General features: G+C 46.0%; 1 protein-coding gene across 1 annotated transcript in view; it reads right to left on the bottom strand.

Annotated features, from left to right (window-relative positions):
- ADAMTS3 (ADAM metallopeptidase with thrombospondin type 1 motif 3) overlaps positions 1 to 22,632 on the bottom strand; it is a 137,510-nt gene extending 114,878 nt beyond the window's left edge. The window contains exons 1-4 of the mRNA XM_083458599.1: positions 22,616 to 22,632; positions 21,661 to 21,743; positions 16,900 to 16,927; positions 8,699 to 9,105 (exon numbers count right to left, since the gene is read on the bottom strand). Coding sequence (XP_083314725.1) covers positions 8,699 to 9,105; positions 16,900 to 16,927; positions 21,661 to 21,729 — 504 coding nt within the window. The 5' untranslated portion in view covers positions 21,730 to 21,743; positions 22,616 to 22,632. The remainder of the gene's footprint in view (positions 1 to 8,698; positions 9,106 to 16,899; positions 16,928 to 21,660; positions 21,744 to 22,615) is intronic.
- Positions 22,633 to 24,515: the final 1,883 nt, after the last annotated feature.

Below are 24,515 nucleotides of genomic sequence, written 5' to 3'. Positions count from 1 at the left end.
TTACATGGGACAGAAAAACCACAATGCCTCCAAGCTGAACGGAACGAGGAATTGGAGGTCCAGCGGGGAGAGATGTTTAGTCTGATCTGTGAACTTCTTGTGGCAGACGAGTTCCTGGTTGAAACACAATCCAATGGATTAAATGCTGGGGGGGGGGGGAATGCTTCAGTTTATTTACTTGTTTATAAGATTTCTTGCCTATATTTCTGCTTAGGGTCCTAGGTTTGGTAACAGTGGCATAATATACAGTTATGAAAATGGAGATAACCATTACAATGGCAGATGGACAGGACCGGAAAAGAGAAGACTGATAGCCATCTTCAAGTGTCTAAAGGGCTGTCACAGGGAAGATGGAGCAAGTTTCTTTTTTCCTGCTCCGGAGGGTAGGACTCGAACCAATGGATTCAAGTTACAAGAAAGGAGATTCTGACTAAACATCACAAAAACTTTCTAACAGTAAGAACTGTTTGAGAGTGCAACGGTTTGCTTAAAAATCTCCAAGGAAGGAGAGTCCATCACCTCCCTTGGGAGGTGATGGACTCTCCTTCCTTGGAGATTTTTAAGCAAAGGTTGGATGGCCATCTGTCATGGATGCTTTATCTGAGATTCCTACATTGCAGGGGGTTGGACCAGTTGATTCTTAGGATCCCTTCTAACTCTAAGATTCTATGACTGCCCTCCAATGGAACAGAACAGTATTAATTTGGCGAAAGAGGTGAGTAAAACAAAGCACCTTAACAGTCAAAGACGCTGGACGCATCTCTTTGGGGAGGGAGTTCCACAATGTAGGGGCTGTCAGGAGCTCAGCCTACACTCGAGTAGGCCCCTGGCAAAGACACATGCCCGACTGGCATGTTCTCTCCCTCCTGGTCTTTCATTTGGGAGCTTCAAAAGCTTTCTTTAGCCTGAACATCACAGCGACTGATGCCAACAGACACTGGCACACTTAGGGATCTGCAGAGTCTTCGCAGTTGTGTAACAGACCTCAGCAACTCAGCATTTTGGCTAATCTACTTTACATATAAACACACACGGAGCACTGCAACATGGCTCCCTTTCTCTCTAGCATCAGACAGCAAAGAGAAAAAGAACAAAGGACAATAGTCCCACTTCATGGAACACAGTAACACAGACATCCTGTCTCCGTCACTTGTGGAGTCAAAACATATACCGCCATGTGAAAGACAACAATCCCATGACTGCAATCATGGAGCAGGAATTCTAACAGGGGCTTCCACAGAGAAATGCCTCTGCTTCCATCGGCCACCATTCCCTGCACATCTGAGAGTAGCCTAACTATGAAGAAAGGTCCCTCTGCCAATGTTAACACCAGCAGTCGCTAGTTCCGATTGAAACTGGTAGGGCAGAAGACCAACAATGGGTGGAGCCAAGGTCAATGACAAGACTAGCCTAGTAATTTTAAGTTTGCCCTCATCTTCCTCCTGCTGAGTTGTATAGGAGCAACACCTGAGACCAAGGAGGAAGAAACTGACTGCTAGACCCTGGGCTGGTTGTAACAAAGAAGGCTGGAGCAGGCTGGCTGCAGGGTGACTGATGTTTTTGGTCCCAATGGCCCATTCACTCTAATAGATCAGTCTCCACTGCTTAGAAACCCAAGAAGGGAAAGAGATGGTCTTTCAGATATTTGGGGTCGATTCACAAGTCCACTTGGGCAAAGGATGGTTGAAAAGAGATCCACTTTTTGTTTTTCCCAGTTCATTTTCAAGGCGGTTGGATGCAAGCCTAATTTTCTGAAGTGCGGTAAAAAAACACCCCAGGAGATTTCTCAGTGGGGGAGGGGGAGGGCTCTAGCAGATATACATGTTTAGAAGGATATTTCATGTATCCCTACTGCATGTACACCCCTTCCGGATCAGGAGTCATACATGTTCGCACTAGATGCAGAAGGAAATCCAAAAAGTGAGCAGCTCAGCAAAGCAGACTTGGATGAAAGGCACGTGACCCCAGAAGTGAAGGATGGGCAAATATATCCATTTTTGTTCCTCTCCATTCTTCATTTTTCCAGACTTAGATCCAGTTCTCCACATCAGCTTTCAGAATGGATTTTCTCCCAACAAACACATTTTGGGGATGCAATTTTGCCTAATGTGCACATTTTTGCAAAGCAGTTCTACACGCAGCGCAGAAACCAAATGGGCTGAAAGAGGAGGGAACCAATATTGAAATTTAGCAGGCTCCTGAAGATAGGATAGACCTCTTTTTTTCCCTCTTCTGCTTGTCCCCACTGAGTTAGCTTCACAGGGGGGGGGGGAGAGAGACTAGTAACTTAATTATTGTCAGCATTATTCACTTAGGAAACAAAATGACCCGTCAGCACACTTGGTCTAATTAATTTGAAAGGGACTATAACACTGCACTGCAGACTCTCCAAAAGTGCCACCAGAAAGCAATTTATTATCAAACAACAAGGCTGAGGAAGCCTCATGCAGAGAGTGGGTGAAAGAAGACCTCCAGGCTTCTCTTTCTCTAGCCAGGCCACATGCAGGGCCATCTTTACCCAGGGGTGCAAGGGGTGTGGGGCACCTGGGTGCCGAATTCTGGAGGGTGCCAGGCACCTGCCGCTGAAGCTGCCTAAGCTCTTACCTGTCTACCTGTTATGGAATAATAAATAATTTTGATCAAGCTAGAAAAACAAAATACATATATACCTAGGTATTATCGAAATGTACACCTACTGTTTCACTAAAGGACTTTCGACTTTGTGTGCTCATTTACCAAAGACACGCCACACCAGTGGTGGCGCTTGTCCTTCACAACGATGGCGCTTGTCAGACTTGGGGCCACTGGGCAGATCTTTGCACCCTGGCAGCGTGTATGCTAAAGATTCCACTGGCCACATGCCAGCATTGGCACTTGCTTTGTACCAAAAGTGGTTTTAGAATCATAGTGTTTGAAGGGACCATGGGGGTCATCTAGTCCAACCCCCTGCAACAAAGGGTTCTTTCGCCCAACATGGAGCTTGAACCCACAACCCTGAGTTTGAGAATCTCATGCCCTACCCACTAAGCCAGTCAGAGACAAACTTGGCCCTCCAGATGTTTTGGGACTACAACTCCCATCATCCCTAGCTAACAGGACCAGTGGTCAGGGATGATGGGAATTGTAGTCTCAAAGCATCTGGAGGGCTAAGTTTGCCTATGCCTGCAGTAAGCTATCCTCTTGCCCAGCTGGAATGTGTCCTTGAACTGCAAACAGGCCTTTTGTTTCCTTGGCTGGGGGAGAGGGAGAAAGGTCTGTGAGCGCATGTAGATTACACTTGTCCCCACCCGCTTTTGCCTCTGGCCACACCCACCATTGGCATATGGCCCTCAGAAGCCTGCCCAGACAGGAGAGTGGCCCTCAGGTTGGAAAACGTTCCCCAGTGAGCTGAAACTGAACAGGACGAAGCAAGCTTAAACTTTGAAATGACAGTGGTGAGCTAAGCTGTCTCAGCAAACACTTTGAGCCAGAAACTAGGGGGAGAGGAAGACTTAACAAGACATTCATTTCAAAAAGATGGATTCTAGTAACAATAAACTATTCATCAAGATGCTTCTGGGGAGCTGAGTGGATTCTGAATTGATTCTGGAATGACCACAGGATTCAATTAACATATTGATTCGTTGGCTCTTTATCGGATCAATATTGGGCCACCAGCTAGCAGACGTCAGCCAAAAGATAGGAAGGAGAGTCTTCGTCTAAAGCCAGTTCTGCAATTCTTGCCCCCACCTTCCTTCTAAAATGTCAGTTGCACATACTCTGGGTAATAACTGAGTTCTAGCAGAACACAACACACACAACACAAATCTGGGATTCAGCAGCAACTTAATGCCAGGAAAGCTGTTATCACTGGGACACTGTTGGCATGTCTTCTGCATTTTTCATTTTTATGAAATGGACCCATGAGAGACTGACTTTCTCTCTCTCTCTCTCTCTCTCTCTCTCTCTCTCTCTCTCTAGCAGAAATAATATCCTGGCCAACTGCCCCTGTATAGAGCTGTAGGATCACTTAGATCAGCCTTTCTCAACCTTGGGTCCCGAGATGTTGTTGAACTACAACTCCCATCACCCCTAGCTAGCAAGGCCAGAGCTTAGGGATGATGGGAGTTGTAGTCCAACAACATCTGGGGACCCACAGGTTGAGAACCGATGACTTAGATGATCCAGGGAAATTCTGCTCAGGGCCCAATGCCTTACAGAATATCATACAGTGGTGACCTGAGAAGGGCCATTTTCTGCTGTTGCCCATTCCCTCTGCCACACCTAAAGCAGCAGATATCAGTTGCTCCAGTCATCTGACAAAGACGTACTGTGGCACCCAACCTTCCCCTGACCTATAAGATTGGACCCTTGTTTATGTGGATGAAACCCCTGAATCTCTGTTTCACTTGCCTCCCCATGCTTTTACAGGTTTTTATGCTGTTGTTTAATTGGTATGTTTTCTGTTTGCTTTAATGGATGTTGCCTTTATAACATACACGGCATATGCTGCTTTGAGGTTTTCGAACTGTGAAGTGGTTTTGAAATGCTTTTAACGAAACAAATACCTGATCTTTCTGCAATTGGGGGAACTGGGCAGTTTTTTGCACCCAATTGCAGAAAGATCAGGTATTTGTTTTGTTAAAAGCATTTGCTAAAGACGGCCCTGAAAACAACAATAAATAACAGTTAAGCTATGGAGCTTGCTCTCACAGGAGGTAGTGAGGGCTCCCAACTTGGCTGGCTTTTAAAGAGGATTAGAAATAGTCCTGTTCTCCTAGATGGCAGTGGCTACAAGACACAAAGGCCATGTTTTGCCTGTGCTGTCAGGGGTACCATGCCTCTGAATACCAGTTGCTTGGAGTTACAAATGGTGAGAGTCAGAGGTACTGTCTTGCACCCAAGATTGGGGGGCAGCACGAGGCGTGCTCTTGTGACGTAATACGGACAATGCAGGATTTTGCATCGTCGGGAGGAAGCCAAGCGCAAAGCCTGGCGTGGTGTGGCTTCTTCTCTCATGCTCAGGAGGAGCCAACCATTGAACCTAAGCACGCTCAGCCTCCTCCGCTCCTCAACATAGAAGGTGCCAAAGACCCCTCTGCCCCTAGGAGTTGGCACGCCTGGTGAGAGTGCTGTCGCTCCTGGGTTTTTGCTGATGGGCTTTCCAGAAGCATATGGATGTCCATTCTAGGAACAGGACACTGGACCGGATGGGGTCTTTGACCTAATCTAGGAGGACTCTTCTTAAGTTCTTTTCCAGTGCACAAATTGCTATGCCCTCAATCTGCAGTTTGTGCATTGCTGGGCAACAACGTCATGAATGGCCCTTGATTGGGCTCCAAACTATAAGAGATGAAAAAGCATGCAGAATTAACATGTTTTGATCATCTGCGGTTTCATTATTTCAGATGGTTCGACTAATTGCATGTTTTTCTGGTGCCTTTATTGTTCCTCTCACTGTCTTGTCATTTGACCTTCATTTTCTCTCACCTCAGCTGCCCTCTGTTTTGCGTCCGCTTTAAAGACAGGACTGACTTTCTACATTACGAGATTCCCAAATGCTTAGACCCTGCCAAGGGTCCATCTCTCGTTCCAAGATATTGCTCAAGCAGAGGAACCCATGTACATCCCCAGCAACAATGTTCGTGTTTGGTTTTGAAGGGACTTGCACAAATCAGCTTTGCAAATTGAGCTTGCAAAGCATTTTCCTGGTTGCAACACACAGTCAGGGATCTCACAGGCGAGCCATGGCTTGGTATTGCTATCCAGCAATGCACACCTATGGGAAAAAGCTACCGTATGTGGCCTCTAAGGATTCAGTCCAGGTGGCCATTATAACCAAGGCTGACCTGAAAAGTAAAGGAATTATGTAGCTACCTTGCTCATTGTCCACAGTTGCCATTCTAAAAATGCAAAATCCGAGAGAGAGAGAATATTGAAACTGAAGGTCTGGGAGGACTCCAGGTTCCCTGATAGTATCATCACCTACCTCCCTGTCAGGGAACTGCCATCAGAGCCAGAGGGAGAGGGAGAGCTCCAGAGGGGTTCCGGAGAGCGTCCCGGGAGGGAGAGAAGCAGCACATCTTCTGGGGAAGGAAATCAGCGTAGCACCGGTGGAGAAGGGGGGCAGATGGGGGAATCAGCGAGGAGGCTCCACGACTCCTCGCCGGGGACCAGCGGGGAGAGCACGGGTCCTCCGCTGCCCACACCCTCCCTGCGCAGAAGGCTTCCGCACAAGGAGACTAGGCGGAGACTAGGCGTCAAAGAGCTTCTTTGCTGGAAGAAGTTCAAGAAACGCCCACTGACGGATTCTGCCAGCGATTGAGGCAGCCACGGGAGAGTGGCTGTCCAGACAGAAAGGGTTCACCCAGGCAACCCAGCCAGGTGTGGAGACGATTTACGCACGAGCAACCCCTAGAACCATTACACTCCCCATCAGCTAATTCTCAGGTCCTTTTGAAACTTATCCCTAGGGATGAGGGAGGAATTGCACTCATTCTGAAATTAATGCACTCATTCTGAAACTAAACATGCACTGGAACAAAGTGGTCCTTCAGAATTTGCATTCAAATGCTGATGAATTTTCATGAGGTTGTTTTTTAAATAAATAAATAAACACCAGTTTATTGGGCATGATATTCAGCTTTGCACTAGGTACCGCAGGACAGAGAAAGGGCATTCCAAGACTGAACACCAAATGTTAACAAAAAAACACATCGACACTCAACTTCAATGACAAATATTATTATCACTTTAAAATGGAGAACAACAATAATGCAAATGCATTACTGTTTCAGAAGTACTAGCAAGGACAAGACTGACAAATTTGGATGCAATGAAACCTCATGGAACCATTCAGACTAACTGCACATTTTAATATCATTATCTGTCTCTTGTGACAGCTTTTCCAGGACGGCTGTGTGCTGGATTCACCAGAGGCCCGAATACTGCGCCGAAATGGACTATTTGCACTGAGCCAGGCATCATTCGAATTGAGTTTAAACATCCTTGGTTCACAAAGGAGCCATGATCCACACACTGCAGGATTGGATCCTTCTGCTTAAGAGCTGTTGGACTTGAGAATTAGCTCTAGTATGGAGCTAAGGCAACCCCACCCAACCTTTTCGAAACCCAGTGGTTCACCTCTATGTTAAAATAGGGTTTAAAAAACCTTTAGCCCTGCCCTCTTTCTTCAGGGATGGATCCGGTGCAAGGTGAAAGTCCCCTGGGTGACACTGAGTGAATTGACCCAATTCACATATCAGGGGTCCATGCACAGCTCTGCTTTCCTGATATGGGCCACCATAACCATTCAAGTTTTCTAAATACCCACTCACATGGTCTCCTGCTTATTTATTTACACACACACCCCAATGAGCTCAAGGATTTTCCCACTCCATTTCATTCTCACAATAAGCCTCTGACGTAAGATACACTGCAAAACAGTCACTGGCTCAAAGCTTGTGCAGGATTTGAACTTCCATCTCTGCAGTCCTAACCAAACACTCTAACCACTACACCGCACCCGTTCCCCACCACCACCAGAATCTCTTCCAGGAGACCCGACAGATTCCAGCACTAAATCAACCAAGAGGGAAGCTGTCATCTCAACGTGAACTGAGATTTTGAATCAAAGCTACATCCATCTCCCATGGTGCACTGCAAAGGACACAGAATGGTGCAGACAAATTTAATTGTCTTATCCCATAATGAAGCACGACTGCTGAAGGTGAGTAGGCATCGTCCCTTGAGTTTTGTTTGCATGGCAGACCAAACGTAAAAGTGATATGCGAGTGACTCTGAACTCTTTAGATACAGTGGTGGAGAACCTGTGGACCTCTACTACAAATCCCATCCTTGCTGCAGGTTGTGACTTATGGGAGTTGGAGTCCAAAAACATCTGAGGAGAGGGGGGTGGGTGGGTTCACCACCCCTGCTTTGGAAGAAGGGCAGAGAAGAGGGGAGGGGCCCTTGACCTCTAGCCTCACCAGTGAAAAGGATCCTGGGTAGTGAGAGAAGGAAATACATTTACCCAAACACTGAAGAGCAACTGTCATGTTCACTGAAGCAAGGAAGCTTTGTGCATTCAAAGGCAAACAGCTAAACATGAAAAGAGTTCCAACACAGAAAAACATTCCCCCATCCCATTTGGAAAATATTCCAAATTTGTATATTTATTTCTTGCCCGTCCTTCACCCTAAGGTCCCAGTGCAGTATTTCTCAAACGTGGGTCCCCAGGTGTTGTTGGACTACAATTCCCATCATCCCTAGCTAGCAGGAAGAGTGGTTATGGATGATGGGAGCTGTGGTCCAACAACATCAAAATGCAATATTAAAAGTAATTTAGAACAACTTAACAACCATAGAAATAAGGTGGGTTCTAAAAAAGGAAACATCACAAGTGTTAAAAACCAAGGTAAATAAGTGTGTCTTCAGCATTTGGCAGAAGCTGTAAATTTAAGGTGCTGGGCGCATCTCTGTGGGGAGGGAGTTCCACAGCTTAGGGGCCACCACAGAGAAGGCTCTCCCAGGGGATGCCACCCCCCTGAGCCTCTGAGGGTGGGGGAACTACCAAGAGGGCCCCCTCTGCTGATCTCAGCACCTGAGAAGGTCTGTGGGGAAGGAAGCATCCTTTAAGCTATTATGAGTTACTGATTATGTTTGTGACAGAAACAACCACAAATATTGACACTATCAGTAACCAAAAAGAATATCTTACCAGACCATCACAGTTGCTAATAGCAACTGAAGCGCTTGGGATATCCACAAGATCTCCAACGTAAGCACAGTTGGTCGATAATGATTCTTTTTTCCATATTCTTTCGGTGACAGTCCCACTCTGACCCAGGCTAACGCCTTCTGTTCCGTTTCTTGTTTCCACAGAGTCTTCGTACCACTCCACCACTGCCCCAGGAGCTATTAGATGAGTGTTAGGCCTCAGTCTAAGATGGAACTCCCTTCCAAATGCAGATACATTGAAATATAGTTGCTTGGGGCTTGCCGATACATCTCTCACGGCTCTTCTTGAACGGCTTGCGGAAACTTTATGGGAGATGTAACTTCCATCCGCTCTGGTGCTGATCGGGGTTGCTAAGACATACTGCTTTAGCTTGTGTTCTGATGTTTCTGTTAAAAGAAAAAGAAAAAAAGGCAGCATTTATATCAATGTCAAATGGAGCAGACACAGCCATCAATATTTCCCTTCATAGCATCATAAGAAGAACACTTTTGGATCAGTTCAAAGACTTTGAATCATAGAATCATTGAATTGTAGACTTGGAAGGTACCCCATGGGTTATCTAGTCCAACCCCCTGCAGTAATAATAATAATAATAATAATAATAATAATAATAATAATAATAATAATAATAATTTATTTATACCCTGTCCATCTGGCTAAGTAGCCCCAGCCACTCTGGGCAGCTCCCAATCGAGTGTTGAAAACAATACAGCATTAAATATTAAAAACTTCCCTAAACAGGGCTACCTTCAGATGTCTTTTAAAGATAAGATAGCTGTAAGTTTAGGATTTGCTGAAATAATTTTTGAAATTGGGATGTAGAAAGGGGAGGTTTGGGGGAGTCCGAGAAGTAAGGTTTATGAAAAAAAGGATATGAAATTATACATGTTTTGTTTGTCTTTTTATTTGTTTGTATTGTTCATAAAAATTCTGTAAAATTAATAAAAAATTATTATAAAAAAATAATAATAATAAAGATAAGATAGCTGCTTATTTCCTTCACATCTGAAGAGAGGGCGTTCCACAGGGCGGGCATCACTACCGAGAAGGCCCTCTGCCTGGTTCCCTGTAACCTCACTTCTCGCAATGAGGGAACCGCCAGGAGGCCCTCGGAGCTGGATCTCAGTGTCCGGGCTGAAAGATGGCGGTGGAGACGCTCCTTTAGGTATACAGGACCAATGACGATGCAAGAATCTCAGCTAAAAGCATCCATGACATCTAGTCCATCATCCTTTACCCACTACAGCGAATTCACTACCTATAGAAAAACCTCAATCAAGCACGAAGTGAAGCTATGGGACTCATTTCCACAGCAGGCAGCAACGGCCACCAACCTAAATGCTGGGAAACTCAGAAGAAGTGTGTGTTCTTGTTCTTGAATTCCGCTTGCTGGTTTCCCCATGGCGTCTGGGTGGCCACTGTGAAGGGGTGCCAAATTTTGCTGTTGCACAGGGTGCTGCTGAAATTTGAGACCCCCAGGTCCGCCACTGCCACAAACACAATACCTCTCAAATGACACAGTTAGCACAAACAAGAGTGATCTGATGTGCCAGCACTGAATGCATTTTTTAAAAAAAACCTCACTGAATGAATAGTAGCAGAGGGAGTCCCCTGTATAGACATTTCCCTTTAGGATGATGGTTAGTTTCAGCCTTTCAGCTACAGTTCAAAAACAGCTTTTTGGAAGTCCTGTAACCATCTCCCCACATTTCAGCATGCGGGGAGAAGGGAAGAAAGCGAGCTCTTCAAGGAGCAGAACCAGCTACGTATGAGGAGGTGAGAATAAAATAGGAGAAAAGGAGACGCCTGCAGGATTGTCTGCAGTCAGCAGAGAGCTTCCCAGGATCCATAAACACAGAAATGGAAGGCTGTTGCCCCCACCCCCCCTTTAAGTAGTCAAAGGCAATTAAAATTAAATGTGGCATGCTTAAACTCTGAAGACATCCAGGCTTCTCAGCTGTCGTCCTTTGTCCCTTTTCCAGAGTCTACAGCCTATGGAAATGCAATTCCATCCATTGGTGGTGGAAAACACTATTTCCCCCTCTCTTCATTCTCTCCCACACATCAGTCCCAGCATATCCTCTTTAGCTAATTAGGAGCTCTGCTAATAGCCAATAATAGTAAAAAGGGGGAAGAAGAAGATAAGAGTGAAAATGCTTATGCACAAGTTTTTAAACTTGGAAGCAGCCATTGATTCCAGTGGAAGAGCCAAATAACTGCTCCAGAGTGCAGCATAAGGGATTTTAAAATTGTTCTGATTTTGTTTCTCAGACTCCTCATTTCTGCTACAGTTGCAAAATGGTTATGTTGTAAGGTTTTGCTCAAGAAAGCACATCATATTCTCATAAGGAAGCATTCCAAAACATATAATTAAGCAAAAGGAAGGCATTTTTTTTTTAAGTGTTACAACTTTTTAGCAGAATTCCCAGAGGGAGCCAAAAAAAAAAAAAGTCAAGAAATCAGGTCTGCTGGACCACCCAAGTAGATCCCATCTACCTTACTGGAGTTAACTTGCATGTGTGATCTCATTCACGTTATTAGAGCTCATTGCAACTCATGGTCTCTCATAACACGAGAACTTGTGGACATCAATAAAGCTGGATGCTGAAAGATTCGGGACAGATAAAATGAAGCACCTCTACAGTTGTTGCAGAGTTAGACTGTGGAACTCCATCCCACAGGATAGCCACCAACTAAGATGGCTACAAAAGAGGATTCGACAAATTCATAGAGAAGAGAGAGTTATTGGAGGTTCTAGCCATGATGGCAAGAAGAAGAAGAAGAAGAAGAAGAAGAAGAAGAAGAAGAAGAAGAAGAAGAAGAAGTTGTTTTATTTATACCCCACCCTCCCCAGCCAAGACCGGGCTCAGGGCGGCTAATGTCAGGTATAAAAACAATTGATTAAAATACAACATAAAAACAAGATTAAAATACAACATTAAAATGCAGCCTCATTTCAGTAGAAACTCAAATCAAAAAATTTTGGGGGATGAAAACGTCAAATCTTCACCAAGGCCAACTATCCAGACTGGTCCTACATGGGCCAGAAAAAAGCCAGGGAAGTCCCCAAACAGGAGTTCCATCACAGAAAGAGAAAGGAAAAGGGAAAGAAGGGAAGGGGATCAAGTTGATTCCAAGTCAAAGACCAGGCGGAACAACTCTGTCTTACAGGCCCTGCGGAAAGAAATCAGATCCCGCAGGGCCTTGATCTCATGAGACAGAGCGTTCCACCAGGCCAGGGCCAGTGTTGAAAAGGCCCTGGCTCTGGTTGAGGCTAATCTGACTTCCTTAGGGTCTTGGACCTCTAGGGTGTCGCTATTTATGGACCTTAAGGTCCTCCGCAGGGCATACCAGGAGAGGCGGTCCCATAGGTACAAGGGTCCTAGGCCATGAAGGGCTTTAAAGGTCACAACCATCACCTATGGCTCTGCTCCACCTCCACAGCTGGAGCCAGCAACGTTGCTGGAAACTGCAAGAAAGGGAAAGGATCTTGTCCATGGGTCCTGCTTGCAGGTTCCCCACAGGGATCCGGATGGTCACTGTGAGAACAGAATGTTAGATGAGAGGGGCCATTGGCCGGATCCATCAGGCTCTTCTTCAGTTCTTGTTCCACCACTTTGGCTACCAACTTGGTGCCAACTTGAACATTGGAGGGCAAGGAAGCCCTGCCCTGCACAACCAATCACACAATGTGGTGCACAGGCAGTAAGTCCCAATAAAATAAGCAGGATGTACTGCTGATGTAAGGGACGCGGGTGGCGCTGTGGTCTAAACCACTGAGCCTCTTGGGCTTGCCGATCAGAAGGTCAGCAGTTCAAATCCCCACAACGGGGTGAGCTCCCATTGCTCGGTCCCTGCTCCTGCCCACCTAGCAGTTCGAAAGCACGTCAAACTGCAAGTAGATAAATAGGTACCACTCTGGCGGGAAGGTAAACGGTGTTTCCGTGCGCTGCTCTGGTTCACCAGAAGTGGCTTAGTCATGCTGGCCTCATGACCTGGAAGCTGTCTGCTGACAAATGCCAGCTCCCTCGGCCTATAGAGCGAGATGAGCGCTCAACCCCAGAGTCAGGGGTACCTTTACCTTTTTACTCCTAATGTAAACATGCTAAACATGTAATGGCATTTTTTTATTCCAAATTACTTTTTCTTTCTTTCATTTTTTCTCACTCTTTATATATATATATATGAAATTCTCTTAATAAAATATTAATTTTAAAAATGTAAGCATGTTTAGATTGGACGAGAGAGAGAGAGGGAGAGAGAGAAAATCTATGAAATCTAATAGCCTAATAGTCCTGGAAGTACATTTCCCTGTTCAGCCAGAGATGACAACTCCCAAGGGGCCACTTAAAATTCCCCCGTTGATTCAGAACTTAAAAGGGTCTCATTTATCACCCCAGTATGTCTGGTTCGGCCTACAGGGAGTCATCAAGGAAGCTTCGCAAGGCCTCTCCTAAAGGCAGCTGGCCAGTGTCATCCCGCGAAGTTCGAAAGCCAAGATCTTGTCAGAAACTCGTCAGTGTTATCAGAATTCTATCACCTCCCAGCTCCACATGCCAGGCAGAATGAGAGAGCCGAGAGCCGAGAAGGCTGAGCCAAAAGGGCTTTGCAACACAAACTACCCTGCACACATCCAAGATTGTTTCTTCCCTAGCCGCAAAAGCTAAAAATACGTGGGGGGTTTTTTATTGTTAGCAATATGTCATCGGATGATGCATGAGAATTGCTCTTTGCTTTAAATTATATATGAGCATGAAAGATGCAGCTCCATAATTCAGCCTATATATATATTGGGCTATATATATATTATTCTTCAGTTTGGATGCCTAGAAGTCTACTTTTGCCACGCAAATCCCTGCCTCCCAGATGGCAAGGTGCCATAATCACATTCGCTGGATGACTGTAGGCCAGTGGTGACTGATATTGCTAGGGCAAGAAGCATAGAGACCAACAAGAAGAGAAGGCAGATACAAGGCCAGTCAGAGACACTCCCTGACTGTGGATAAGAAGGCAGAGAAGTGAGGACTGACTGAGGTCGATGTGGTAGCGCCCCAATCACCCTAATGGTGCAAATGCTGTAAGCTCCTTGGGGCAGGGGACCATGGCCCTGCTTATGTATTGCCGAGCATATTGGTGCTTCAAAAAAACCACAACCATTTAGCAGTAAGAGTGTCACATTGATGGAGCCTGTGTAGACAGGTGCCTCGCAAAGGGGAGCACACACATTAGGTCAGTGGAACAAGGAGACCAGTCTAGTCCTCTAAATGTTATCCTGGTGTCTCCTTCCCAAAGCCCAGGAAGCTTCTGCCCAGCTTAAAGAGGCACGGTATTCATGCGCGTGACATCAGGACATCAGTACATCTTGTGTGTGACATCACCCCCCATCCCACTGCCCTCACAATCTGGTGCCTCTGGCCCTAATTTTGCCTCTACGAAATATTTCACCGCAAGCCACTGACATTAAGCCACAGACTATGGGTGCTTTCAGGAAAAGGGAAAAAATATATATGCCTATTTGTTTACAGGGACTTGTTGTGAGTGATTAGCAATGGAGGAGAAAATTGGTTCAGTTAGAATGTGAGTGCGAATCTACTTAATTTGCACTTTCCTCCCAAATTTGCACTTCTCTGAATTTTGCGATGCAGCTTGCCAGTCAAATAACCAGCACAAAATTGTCTACATTGTGGGAAAGAATGAATTAAGATGCAAATACGGACAAAGGAAATGTGTTATATGGGGAACATCATGCTTAAAAATGTGTATCTCAAATGAAGTTGCATGCAAAAATGTGTATGCTAAGAGAAATTTGTGCAAATGCGGAGAAATGCCACAGGATCATAATGAAAAAAATTTGGCAATTTTCATTCCTGTTTGCATCAGAATTATTTAACACCCCTATCCATGGCATATAACCTCTGAATATGATGGCCCAAATTTAGCTGTTGTGACTTGCAGCCAAGGAAGGACTATGTTTTGTCCAGTTCCCTTTTAAGACAGCTGGACTGTGTTTCTGTCAATTGCCCATCCTTGTCATAGGACCATAACGCTTCAGAAAACTGGTCCTTTTTGCTCCGAGGCCACCTAAGAATACGAGGAGCTGAGCTGTCAAACTGGAGAAGAGCTCAGAGCGAAAGGTCACAGAAAGAGATCGCAAAAGCTTTGAGGCAGCCTTTTGAAGTGTTCGGGATGCGAGCTTTCGCCTGCTAGAAGAGCCACCGAACAGGTTTAAACCTCTGTATTAAGGGGTCAAAGGCACCAGAGATTTAGCTTTCAAGGACTGGCTGACTTGGCAACTCATCTTGCCCCTCCCCCTCCCCACTGCCCCAAGACGATATGGTTTCCAGTTGGCAAGCGCTGAATGAATACGAATCTGAAAAATCCACAGACATTTCAGGAGCATTTTCTTCCCTGCTACGGGGAAAACAAGATGCCAGATTCACACATGGAGGGAAATTAAGAAACGGTTACGAGAGCCTCTGTTACAAGCCCATAGGCATTTCGTTAGCTCGTCTGCCCACACACAGCTCTGCAATAGTGTGACAGCTGCCAAGGCTGGAAGTGAGAGCCCCCAGCTCTGAGCACAGCTGCCTTGTGTCAGGAGCCACCAGAGCTACATGTTTTGAGCGTTTCCCTAGACGGAGAAGGACCCCAAGGCACTGGACTCAGTCCGCCTGCCCATAATTACATAAGAACATCAGAAGAGATTGTAGGATCAGGCCAAAGGTTGACCAGCCCAGCATTCAGGTTTAAATACAGGTATCTGCCTATTATTATTATTATTATTATTATTATTATTATTATGCCCCACCCATCTGGCAGGGTTGCCTCAGTCACTCTGGGCAGCTCCCAACACACATAAAAACATAATAAAACCTCAAACATTAGCAACTTTCTGATACAGGGCTTCTAAAAGATGTCTTCTGAAAGTTGTATAGTTATTTATCTCCTTGACATCAGCCGGGAGGGTGTTCCACAGGGTGGGTGCCACTGCCAAGAAGGCCCTTTGTCTGGTTCCCTGTAACCTCACTTCTCACAGTGAGGGAACCGCCAGAAGGCCCTCGGAGGTGGACCTCAGTGTCCGGGCTGAGCTATGGGGGGTGGAGAATTTGTAAAGGTTTCATTGTGATAAGATGGCCAATCATTTCCTGTATATGTATAATATTCCACAATCAGTTCTGTCACCTTTTTTAAAAGAGATCGATAATTTTGGCATCTCTAAAGTCTGCTGGGATTTCTTCTCTTTCCCAGATTTTTTCGATGAGCTTGTGAAGTTGTTGTGTAAGTTCAATTCCGCCTACTTTGAAGATTTCGGCAGGTATTACATCGGGTCCACTGGCTTTGTTGTTTTTCATTTGGTTAATAGCTATACACAACAGCCTTTACCAAAGGTGTCATGGGCTTTGAAGACTCAGGACACAAGGGAGAAACATGCTAGGAGGAAGGCACGCATGGCAAATCCACACCGTGATCAACTCCCACCCAGAAACCAATGTCCCCACTGTGCAAGGGCATGTGGATCCAGAATTGGCCTACACAGTCACTTGTGGACTCATTGTTAAAACAGTGTTTATGGAAGACAATCTTACTTGGCTATGGGTGATCACCGAAGAAGAAGAAGAAGAAAAAGAAGAAGAAGTGTAATAGTTCCCCCCTGATTTTCTTGCCTGCCTTCCATCCATACATAGTAGATTGACACAGTTCCAACATGTATCACTATTACTTGCCGACTGAGGTCCAATATCAACTACATGGCAATTAATTTAGAGTGTGTGTGTGTGTGTGTGAGTGTGTGTGTGTGTGTAATGGTCTCACAGGGTGATAAAGCCATATTAAAGGTAAAGGTACCCCTGCCCATATGGGCCAGTCGTGTCCGACTCTAGGGTTGCACGCTCATCTCGCTCTAGAGGCCGTGAGCCGGCGCCGTCCGAAGACACTTCCGGGTCACGTGGCCAGCGTGACGAAGCTGCAGCTGGCGAGCCATATTAGTGGTAAATAATTCTATCTTGTGTTTAATATTTTGAGTTTGTGTTTTAATATTTTGTTGGAAGCTGCCCAGAGTGGCTGAGGCAACTCAGTCAGATGGATGGCATATAAATAATAAAGTAGTGGCAATAGTAGTTAGTAGCAGTAGTAGTAATTTATATACAAACTGCAAACAAGAGACAACTGAATGGTCTTACCTGTTTGAATAACGTCTTCTTTAGCAGCCTGGAAAAATAAACAATAATTTGTTTTATTCATTAACTATACTCACATACATATCAACTTTTGGCACTCACGCACTCCAAGAGGTTTACATACAAAACAATTATTGAACCAATATTAAATGACAGAAGAGTGGCAAAACAGCGAAACCAAATCAACAGTCCAACAATCAAATCACCAGCAGGGTGTAGTGTGGTTAGACTACTGGACCATAATCTGGGGGACCAGAGTTCAACCCACCCCCCAACTCAGCCAAGAGGCTCACTAGGGCCAATCACTGCCTCTCAGGATAAAATGAGGAAGGGGGAGAACCAGGCACACCACCTTGGTCTCCTTGGAGGAAAGGCAGGAGATAAATCTAACACATAAATAGAACTTCAAAAAAGGAGTTCCATAACTCCTTGAAGGGGCTGTCACAGAAAAGGCCCTGTTGCTTGCGGGAGCACCAGTCTAGCCTATTTCTATGTTGGGAACCTCAAAAGAACCTCAGAGTTGGCTGCAATGGAAGCAGCCCTTCAGATGTCTTAACCCCAAGCCACTTAGGGGATGGAAAACGTGTTCCTTTCTAGTTGTTGCTGGACTTCAGCTTCCATTAGCCCCCAGCCAGCACAGCCAATGAGACAGGGAGGATGGGAGTTGTAGTTCAACAAGATCTGGAGGTACACCCCCCCACACACACACACACCTGCTTTATTAGGCAAGAAGAAGCACTTTGCATTGGACCAGGAAACTTTTTTTGCAGGTGAGTGGGTGGGAGGATGCGAATGCTACTTTGCTTCTGATCATGATGAAGATAGTCAGTGTATGTTTCTGGGAAAGTAACAAAGCAAGGGCACCTAGATGCTGGAATAAGTAAGAACCATCTAGCTCAGCGTTATGATTCCAGCAGGGGCCAAGCAGATCTGACCAAGCAGAGCAAAAAAAAGCAAGAAAAAAAAAGCGATAGAATCACAGAATTGTAGAATTAGAAGGGAACATGAGGGGCCATCTAGTCCAACCCCCTAAAATTCATGAATCTTTTGCCTGATGTGGGACTCAAACCCACAACCCTGAGATTAAAAGTCTCTTGCTCTCCTGACTGAGCTATTTGTTGCCTGTTTTCACCCCTAGCCAGTGGAGGCTTCTCCCCACCAGCCTCAGTCTGTCCTCATCTAGCCCTCACCTGTCTCAGTCCAGGGGATGGTCATCAGCTTCCTCTTCCCCAGTCTCAGTTTCGCACCGATGGAACTCACCAAAAAGGATGGTGGGAACCAGACCAGAATTAGGTGGCTCTACCCATCTCTGTCTCTTGCTCCACCAACCACCGGCTTTGGCGCCATCTACTGTTGGCCTCCCAGACTTCTGCCCTACCAGTTCCCAATCACCAATGTCCCTAGCAATTTGTATTCAGAAGTATACTATTTTTGTCCACTGAGGATCCATGCTTCAGAGCAGTTGCTATGTTTGCAAAGGACAAACTAGTTGGTGTAGCCAGCTTATCCTACACTGTTTTACCTCTTCCTGCCTTCCGCAACGCCCCCCCCCCCCACTGCCCCACATCCAGGAACGGTGCTGCCCTTAAGTGAATAAACAGCTGTCCCCCAATGCACTAATAAGACTCCATAAATAATAAGTTTCACATAAACAGCTTGAGCTAATAAACCCAGATTTCTGAATGGGCCATTCTGTAACGCTGCAGTGCTACGCCAAAAAATTAGAGTCTGGTGGCTGAAGAAATACTTTAAGAGCTAATTAAACCTACGATTCCTGAGGGATGGAGGGTGTAGGGGGAACAAGCAAACATGAATCCTGACAACTCTCCAGGGACACAAAGCCAAAGAAACCAAGACAAGTGGCAGTCTCTCTTTTTTTTCTGCCCTAGAACTGAGCTAGCAGAGAAAGGAAGTACAGTTAGATCTCTGAGCGAACAGGTTTTGCAGGTGCGGAGAGTGCTTCAAAAAGCCTGCAAAACCTATTTGATCAGAGGGGATGGCAAAGGGAGGGGGGGGAATGAGTTCCTGGGAAGTGACGGCTTTATTATCATAGCAAATTTGAAAGTCTGTTGCATCTCATACCTATTTGCATTCACAGCAACCAACATGCAGTGGAAGAAGCCCAAGTTCAGGAACGTATGTGGGCCCACAAAGAAAATTAACAGCAACCAGCAAAAGTACAGTCTGGGGCAGCGCCTACATCTCGCCCCCAGGATTGTGGGTCCTTGCCGCCATAACATGGACTTGCAATATCACACATCAGCACATAGTGTGTGCGATGTCACACGTGATGTGGAACGCCGTGTTGCATTTTCGGAGAGGGGATCCCTTCCAGCTCTACATTTCTATGATTCTGTGATCTGGTTGGTGACTGTGATAATAGGATGCTGAACTAGATAGACCTTGGAACTGATATAACAGGGCTGTTCTGATGTTCTTAAGTATCAGCTGTAACTGAAAAGAGCCTGTGAGAAAATTGCAAGTATTCTCAGATGAGTGGGAAGAGGAGCCCCTTGACTCGAATTAGCTTTTTTCAATAATAATAATTTAAAAAAAACATTCCATGAAAGATGGGAAGAGGAAATGAAGAATCAGGTTGCAAAGGTTCATCCATGCTTCCCAAGCACAAAGAATAGGAATGCGTTGAATGCGTTTTACAATGGAACCAACCTGGGCCGCCCAGGAGCATCTCACCTTGGAGTGAGGATGCTCTCTGACCTCTGGTGGCTGCTCTAGTAAGCTAAGGATGCAAACATCTCCCAAGAAATGATGACTCCTTTGGACCATTTCCCTCATGGGGAAAAGAAATCCTGTGCCAGCCTTGGGGCAGGTGGGATGACCTGTTTGCTCAGGTCTGTATATCTCTGTGCCATGAGCAATGTCTCCAAGTTTTGTTTTGTTTTTTAAAAATATTTTTATTAGCAATCTCAACATAACAAATTATCAAACCATATAATCACGTACATTATTCCCCTTCCATCCCTCCCCCTCCCCCACCAAAGGCTTCCCTCCACTCCTCTCTCTGATTTCTCAGCACGTGTTATTCTCTGCATGTTATAAAATTTTAGATATCCTTACATTATCTATCTAACATGTTATCAACCAATAAATTTGTGCATGTTTATACAAAACCTGCCAAGGAGTCCAGTTCATTTTGTTGCCTTTTTAAATATAATTTGGAAAAAAGCTCCAATTTTTCCTTAAAGCCACAGTTGTCCTTATCCCACAATTTATATGTCAGTTTAGCCAACTCTGCATAACTCATCAGTTTTTCTTGCCACTGTTATTTCATTGGGATTTCCTCATTCTTCCATGGCAATGTCTCCAAGTTTTGTTACACTGGGGGAATCAATTATTTTATTATTTGTGCAAACACTGGAGTGCATCTCCACTGTGTCATACTTAGAGTACTGAAGTTCCATTGGCTTCAATGGGTCTACCCAGAGTATGAGTACTGCACATCAAGATCCAACCTGGTGTATGCACAATTTATTTTTATTTTTTAAAAAGATAAGCAGTCTCATGGATTTCAGCTGGGCTACTCTAAGCACAACTAACATTGCACACCAAACCACGACTGCTCAGACATAAGTCCTATTGAATTCAATGGGGATGACTCTCACCTACCTGAGCTTAGGATCCCTGCCTAAATTGGGTCACAGACCTTTGGTAAGCTGCTATTTATTTATTGGAATGAACTGTATATGCCACTTGATTGCAAAAAGGAAAACAAAAAACCCTCTAAGCAGTTAGAAAATTGCCAGTGAAAGAGTGTTAAAAACAGGTATTAAAACATCCAGAAATATAATTAAAACCAACAATAGACTAAAAAGGCTTGTGTTTTAATCTCAGCTTCCACGTGTCCGGGTAGGCTTGTCTAAGCAAAAGCGTTTTAAACAGGAGCTGAAAAGAGTACAGAAAGGGATTCTGCCTGCTGTCAATAGGCAGGGAGTTCCGAAGGTCAGGCGCTGCCACGCTAAAAGATCTTCAGCCTTGGTCTCTACTTGACGGATCCCAAAGGCATCATAACTCCCTAATAGAGGGAAAGTATTCAATGGGGGGGATTCTCTTGCGCAAGCCACAGTGAAGAGAACGGGAGCCACGGAGGGGCTCGTGTAAGAGAAGCCCCCCTCCCACCTGCGGAATTGCACACGGAATGAACGCTTTCACACGCTCGCCCCAGAGAGACGAATAAGAACATCTCCATCACCCGCTGACTTTGTTCCCCAGGCTAGAGGACAGCAGTTAATCTGCACAGCAGCCTCTTCACCTTGGGCTGCTGAGGAAGAGCTGCTAAGAATCTTGCAATTTAATACTCACAAGCCAATCCGTTACACACACACACACACACACACACACGGAAAGGAAAAGAGAGAGAAAGCCGTGTTAGCAGAAGAGAAAGTTGGAAACAAACAAAGTTCTTCTATTACACTACAAATTAGAACCTTAAGGCAATTCTGGGCTGCTTTGCCAAGCAGTAATTCCGTGCAGGAGCCAGGGATATCATCACACAATCAAAACGTTTTTCTTTTCTTTTTTTGAAGGCGGGGGGGGGGGGAGGTGGCTGAAGAAAGTGGGTTTATAAAAAGCCACCAGGAAGAACGGAGTTTGGAAAGGAACAACAAAGTCTTCCCACCATCACCTTCAATCAATCAAGTAATAAATAAAGTAATAAATAAATGATAGTAATTAGTAGTAGATGGAGGTGGTGGTGGAAGGGATGTGTGTTGTTCCGCAGGCTTCTCGGGATATTCATGGACTTACTTGTTCGTCAGCTGAAGTCTTCAACTGCACCAGAGCCGCTGCTGTGAAGCACAATGACAAGAGAATCATCCCGAAGTGAGTTTCTCGAAAGGGAAAAAAAAAAAGGATGGATGGTGGATGATGGATATAGGACAGCCTATATATGCACTTTTAAAAAATAAAATAAAATAAATAAATGTAAGTTAAATGTTGCGGGGTGGGGTGCGGAATGAAAAATTGCACTTCTGATAGGGAAAAAAAAAAAGAAACGGGCAATTTTAATGTATTTATTTCAAGGAGCCGGAGGGAGAATTCCCTGATGGTCCTCTTTGGCGCTTTGCACAGCCCGCAGCGCGCGCGCTCCCGTCCCGGCTGGCAGCCTGCGCTCTCTTGCAAAGCAGCTCCTTCGCCGCGCAGGAGGAGGAGAGGCAGAGCCGTGGCGAGGGGCGGAGAAAGCCAAGGAGAGCGGAGGAGGCGGGGGAGAAGGGTGGGCGACTCCTGCCTGAAGGCACGGACCAGCCCTCTTTGAAGATCCCCTTCCTTCCTTCCTTCCCCTCTCCCGCTGCGCGGGGTCTCTTCCTAGGCGGCCGGGAAAGGGCGAGAGCGCACAGCCTCCTCTTTCGCCAGCTCCTCTCATTGTAACCTGCTGAGCGCGCTAATAAAGCCACCGCTCGGGAGTCCGCCCCTCTTGGCCACGCTCCACCTCTCCAGCCAGAGACATCCAGGAGTCTCTTCGACGCTCTGGCGAGGCGGGAAGCGCCTTTGGCTGCGCTCCGACGGGAGCGCGGGCACCGGCGCTCCGGAGCAGGGGCGCACAGCTGAGCTGCGCCAGGAGCAAGCTGGAGGGAAGAGCGCGGGCCGGCCGGTGCCTGAGAGCGCACGGCGCGGGAGTCGAGGAGACCCGTGAAGCTGCAGATGGAGGGAGACGCTTTATCCCAAGTTTCACCTTTGCAGCACCTCGCTCAGCATTGCTTACCTTGACTGGCAGCTGCCCTTCTGGGTTTCAGCCAGAGGGCATTCTCCGGCTGTTGTGCCTGGAGATATCAGGGACTGAGCCTCTGCTATCTGCAAAAGCTGACGGTTCAACGCTGAGGGTGAAACCTGGGTCTGAAACCTTAGAGAATCTCTGCCAGTTAGTTTAGAGGTGGATAGACCAGAGCTTGCAGTATGTCAGTTGCTTGTGTTTCTTCACGCAAGGTTTTTAGGTTGCTGGATCAGGCCACTGTCCCTTCTAGTCCAGCATCCTGTTCTCACAGTGGCCTCCCAGATGCCTCCGAGAAACCCTCAAGCAGAACCTGAGTTCAAGAGCCCTCTTCCCTCCTGTGATTCCATCACTGGCTCCCAGTACATTTCCAAGCACAATTCAAAGTGTTGGTGCTGACCTTTAAAGCCCTAAACGGCCTCGGCCAAGTATACCTGAAGGAGCGTCTCCACCCCCATCATTCAGTCTGGACACTGAGATCCAGCACTGAGGGCCTTCTGGCGGTTCTGTCATTGCAAGAAGTGAGGTTACAGGGAACCAGGCAGAGGGCCTTCTCGGTAGTGGCGCCCGCCCTGTGAAACACCCTCCCTTCAGATGTGAAGGAAATAAGCAGCTATCTTATCTTTAAAAGACATCTGAAGGCAGCCCTGTTTAGGGAAGTTTTTAATATTTAATGTTGTATTGTTTTTAACACTCGATTGGGAGCTGCCCAGAGTGGCTGGGGAAACTCAGCCAGATGGGTGGGGTATAAATAATAAATAAATTATTATTATTATTATTATTATTATTATTATCAACTGGACTTGTAGACATTAGCAAATGCAGACTTGCACATACTTTTGCAAAGGGCCACACACAGATGTTAACCTCTGCTCTCTTTTACAGAATGGCGGTGGGGTTAGTTTCACCAGTTCACATTTCCTGCAAATAAGACCGTAAGAAGAGCCCGCTGGATCAGGCCAATGGCCTACCTACTTCAGTATCCTGTTCTCACAGTGGCCAGCCAGATGCCTCTGGGAAACTGCTAGCAGGATCGGAACACAAAACCATTCTTGCCCGTCCTCCGTGGTTTCCAGCAATTAGTATTCAGAAGCATTGCTGTCTCTGGCAGTGGAGATATCTGTCCCAAATCTCCTGACATTCAGCTTCATTGAATTCCAGGGGTATGAGAGAGGAGGGAAAACTTTCCCCACTTCCTCTACGCCATGTATCATTTTATAAGTGATGTCAGTCGCCTCTCACCTTTCTCTAAGCTAAAAAGTCCCAGATGCTGCAGAGTCCCCATTCACTCCAATATTCACTCTCCCTGCCCTAACCTTATCAGTTTCCCTGGAGATCAGATAGGGAGAGAAAGGTAAAGGATGGTGAGGCAGAGAAATGGCAGGATAGCAGGATGGACTTACAAGGCGGTATGAGAGGCATCAGCTGGAAGTGTTTTCTTCTGGATAGCTGGTGTGGTTAGATTTGGAGCTGAATCAGCATAACTTATGAATGACAGAAATGCACATTAATAGAAAAGGGGGCATTTCTGGTTTGGGCTACGCTCTTTGATAAGTCTCGGAGAGTGCTGCAGCTGCAAATGGGTCTCAAAAGATTTAAGGGGCTTCCACAGTCACATGGGAAGCTGACATTTGACAGGCCTCTAAAAATGCAGCTCCCACTCTTGAGTGGGCATGAAATCGCCACCCACCTTTCCCCCTGGGAAAGTCCCTGCCCCTCTATGCTGCATGGGCCTTGACTAGCTGCCCATTTGGCAGGTGAGTATAATTTTTTAGGGGGGGGCCCTAAGTGGCCTTGGAACTCCTCTTTTTCACCTACTTTGAATTGTCAGGACTTTTGTGTCTCTAGCGGCATTGGGTTTCGTTGGGTTTCATTCTGGGAAGGAATAAAAAGT

The sequence above is a fragment of the Podarcis liolepis genome, assembly GCF_965112155.1.
Source record: "Podarcis liolepis genome assembly, chromosome: 9".
Taxonomy (NCBI): Eukaryota; Metazoa; Chordata; class Lepidosauria; order Squamata; family Lacertidae; genus Podarcis; species Podarcis liolepis.
Note: the sequence above shows the minus strand (reverse complement) of the source record. Positions and strands in the feature narration are given on the sequence as shown.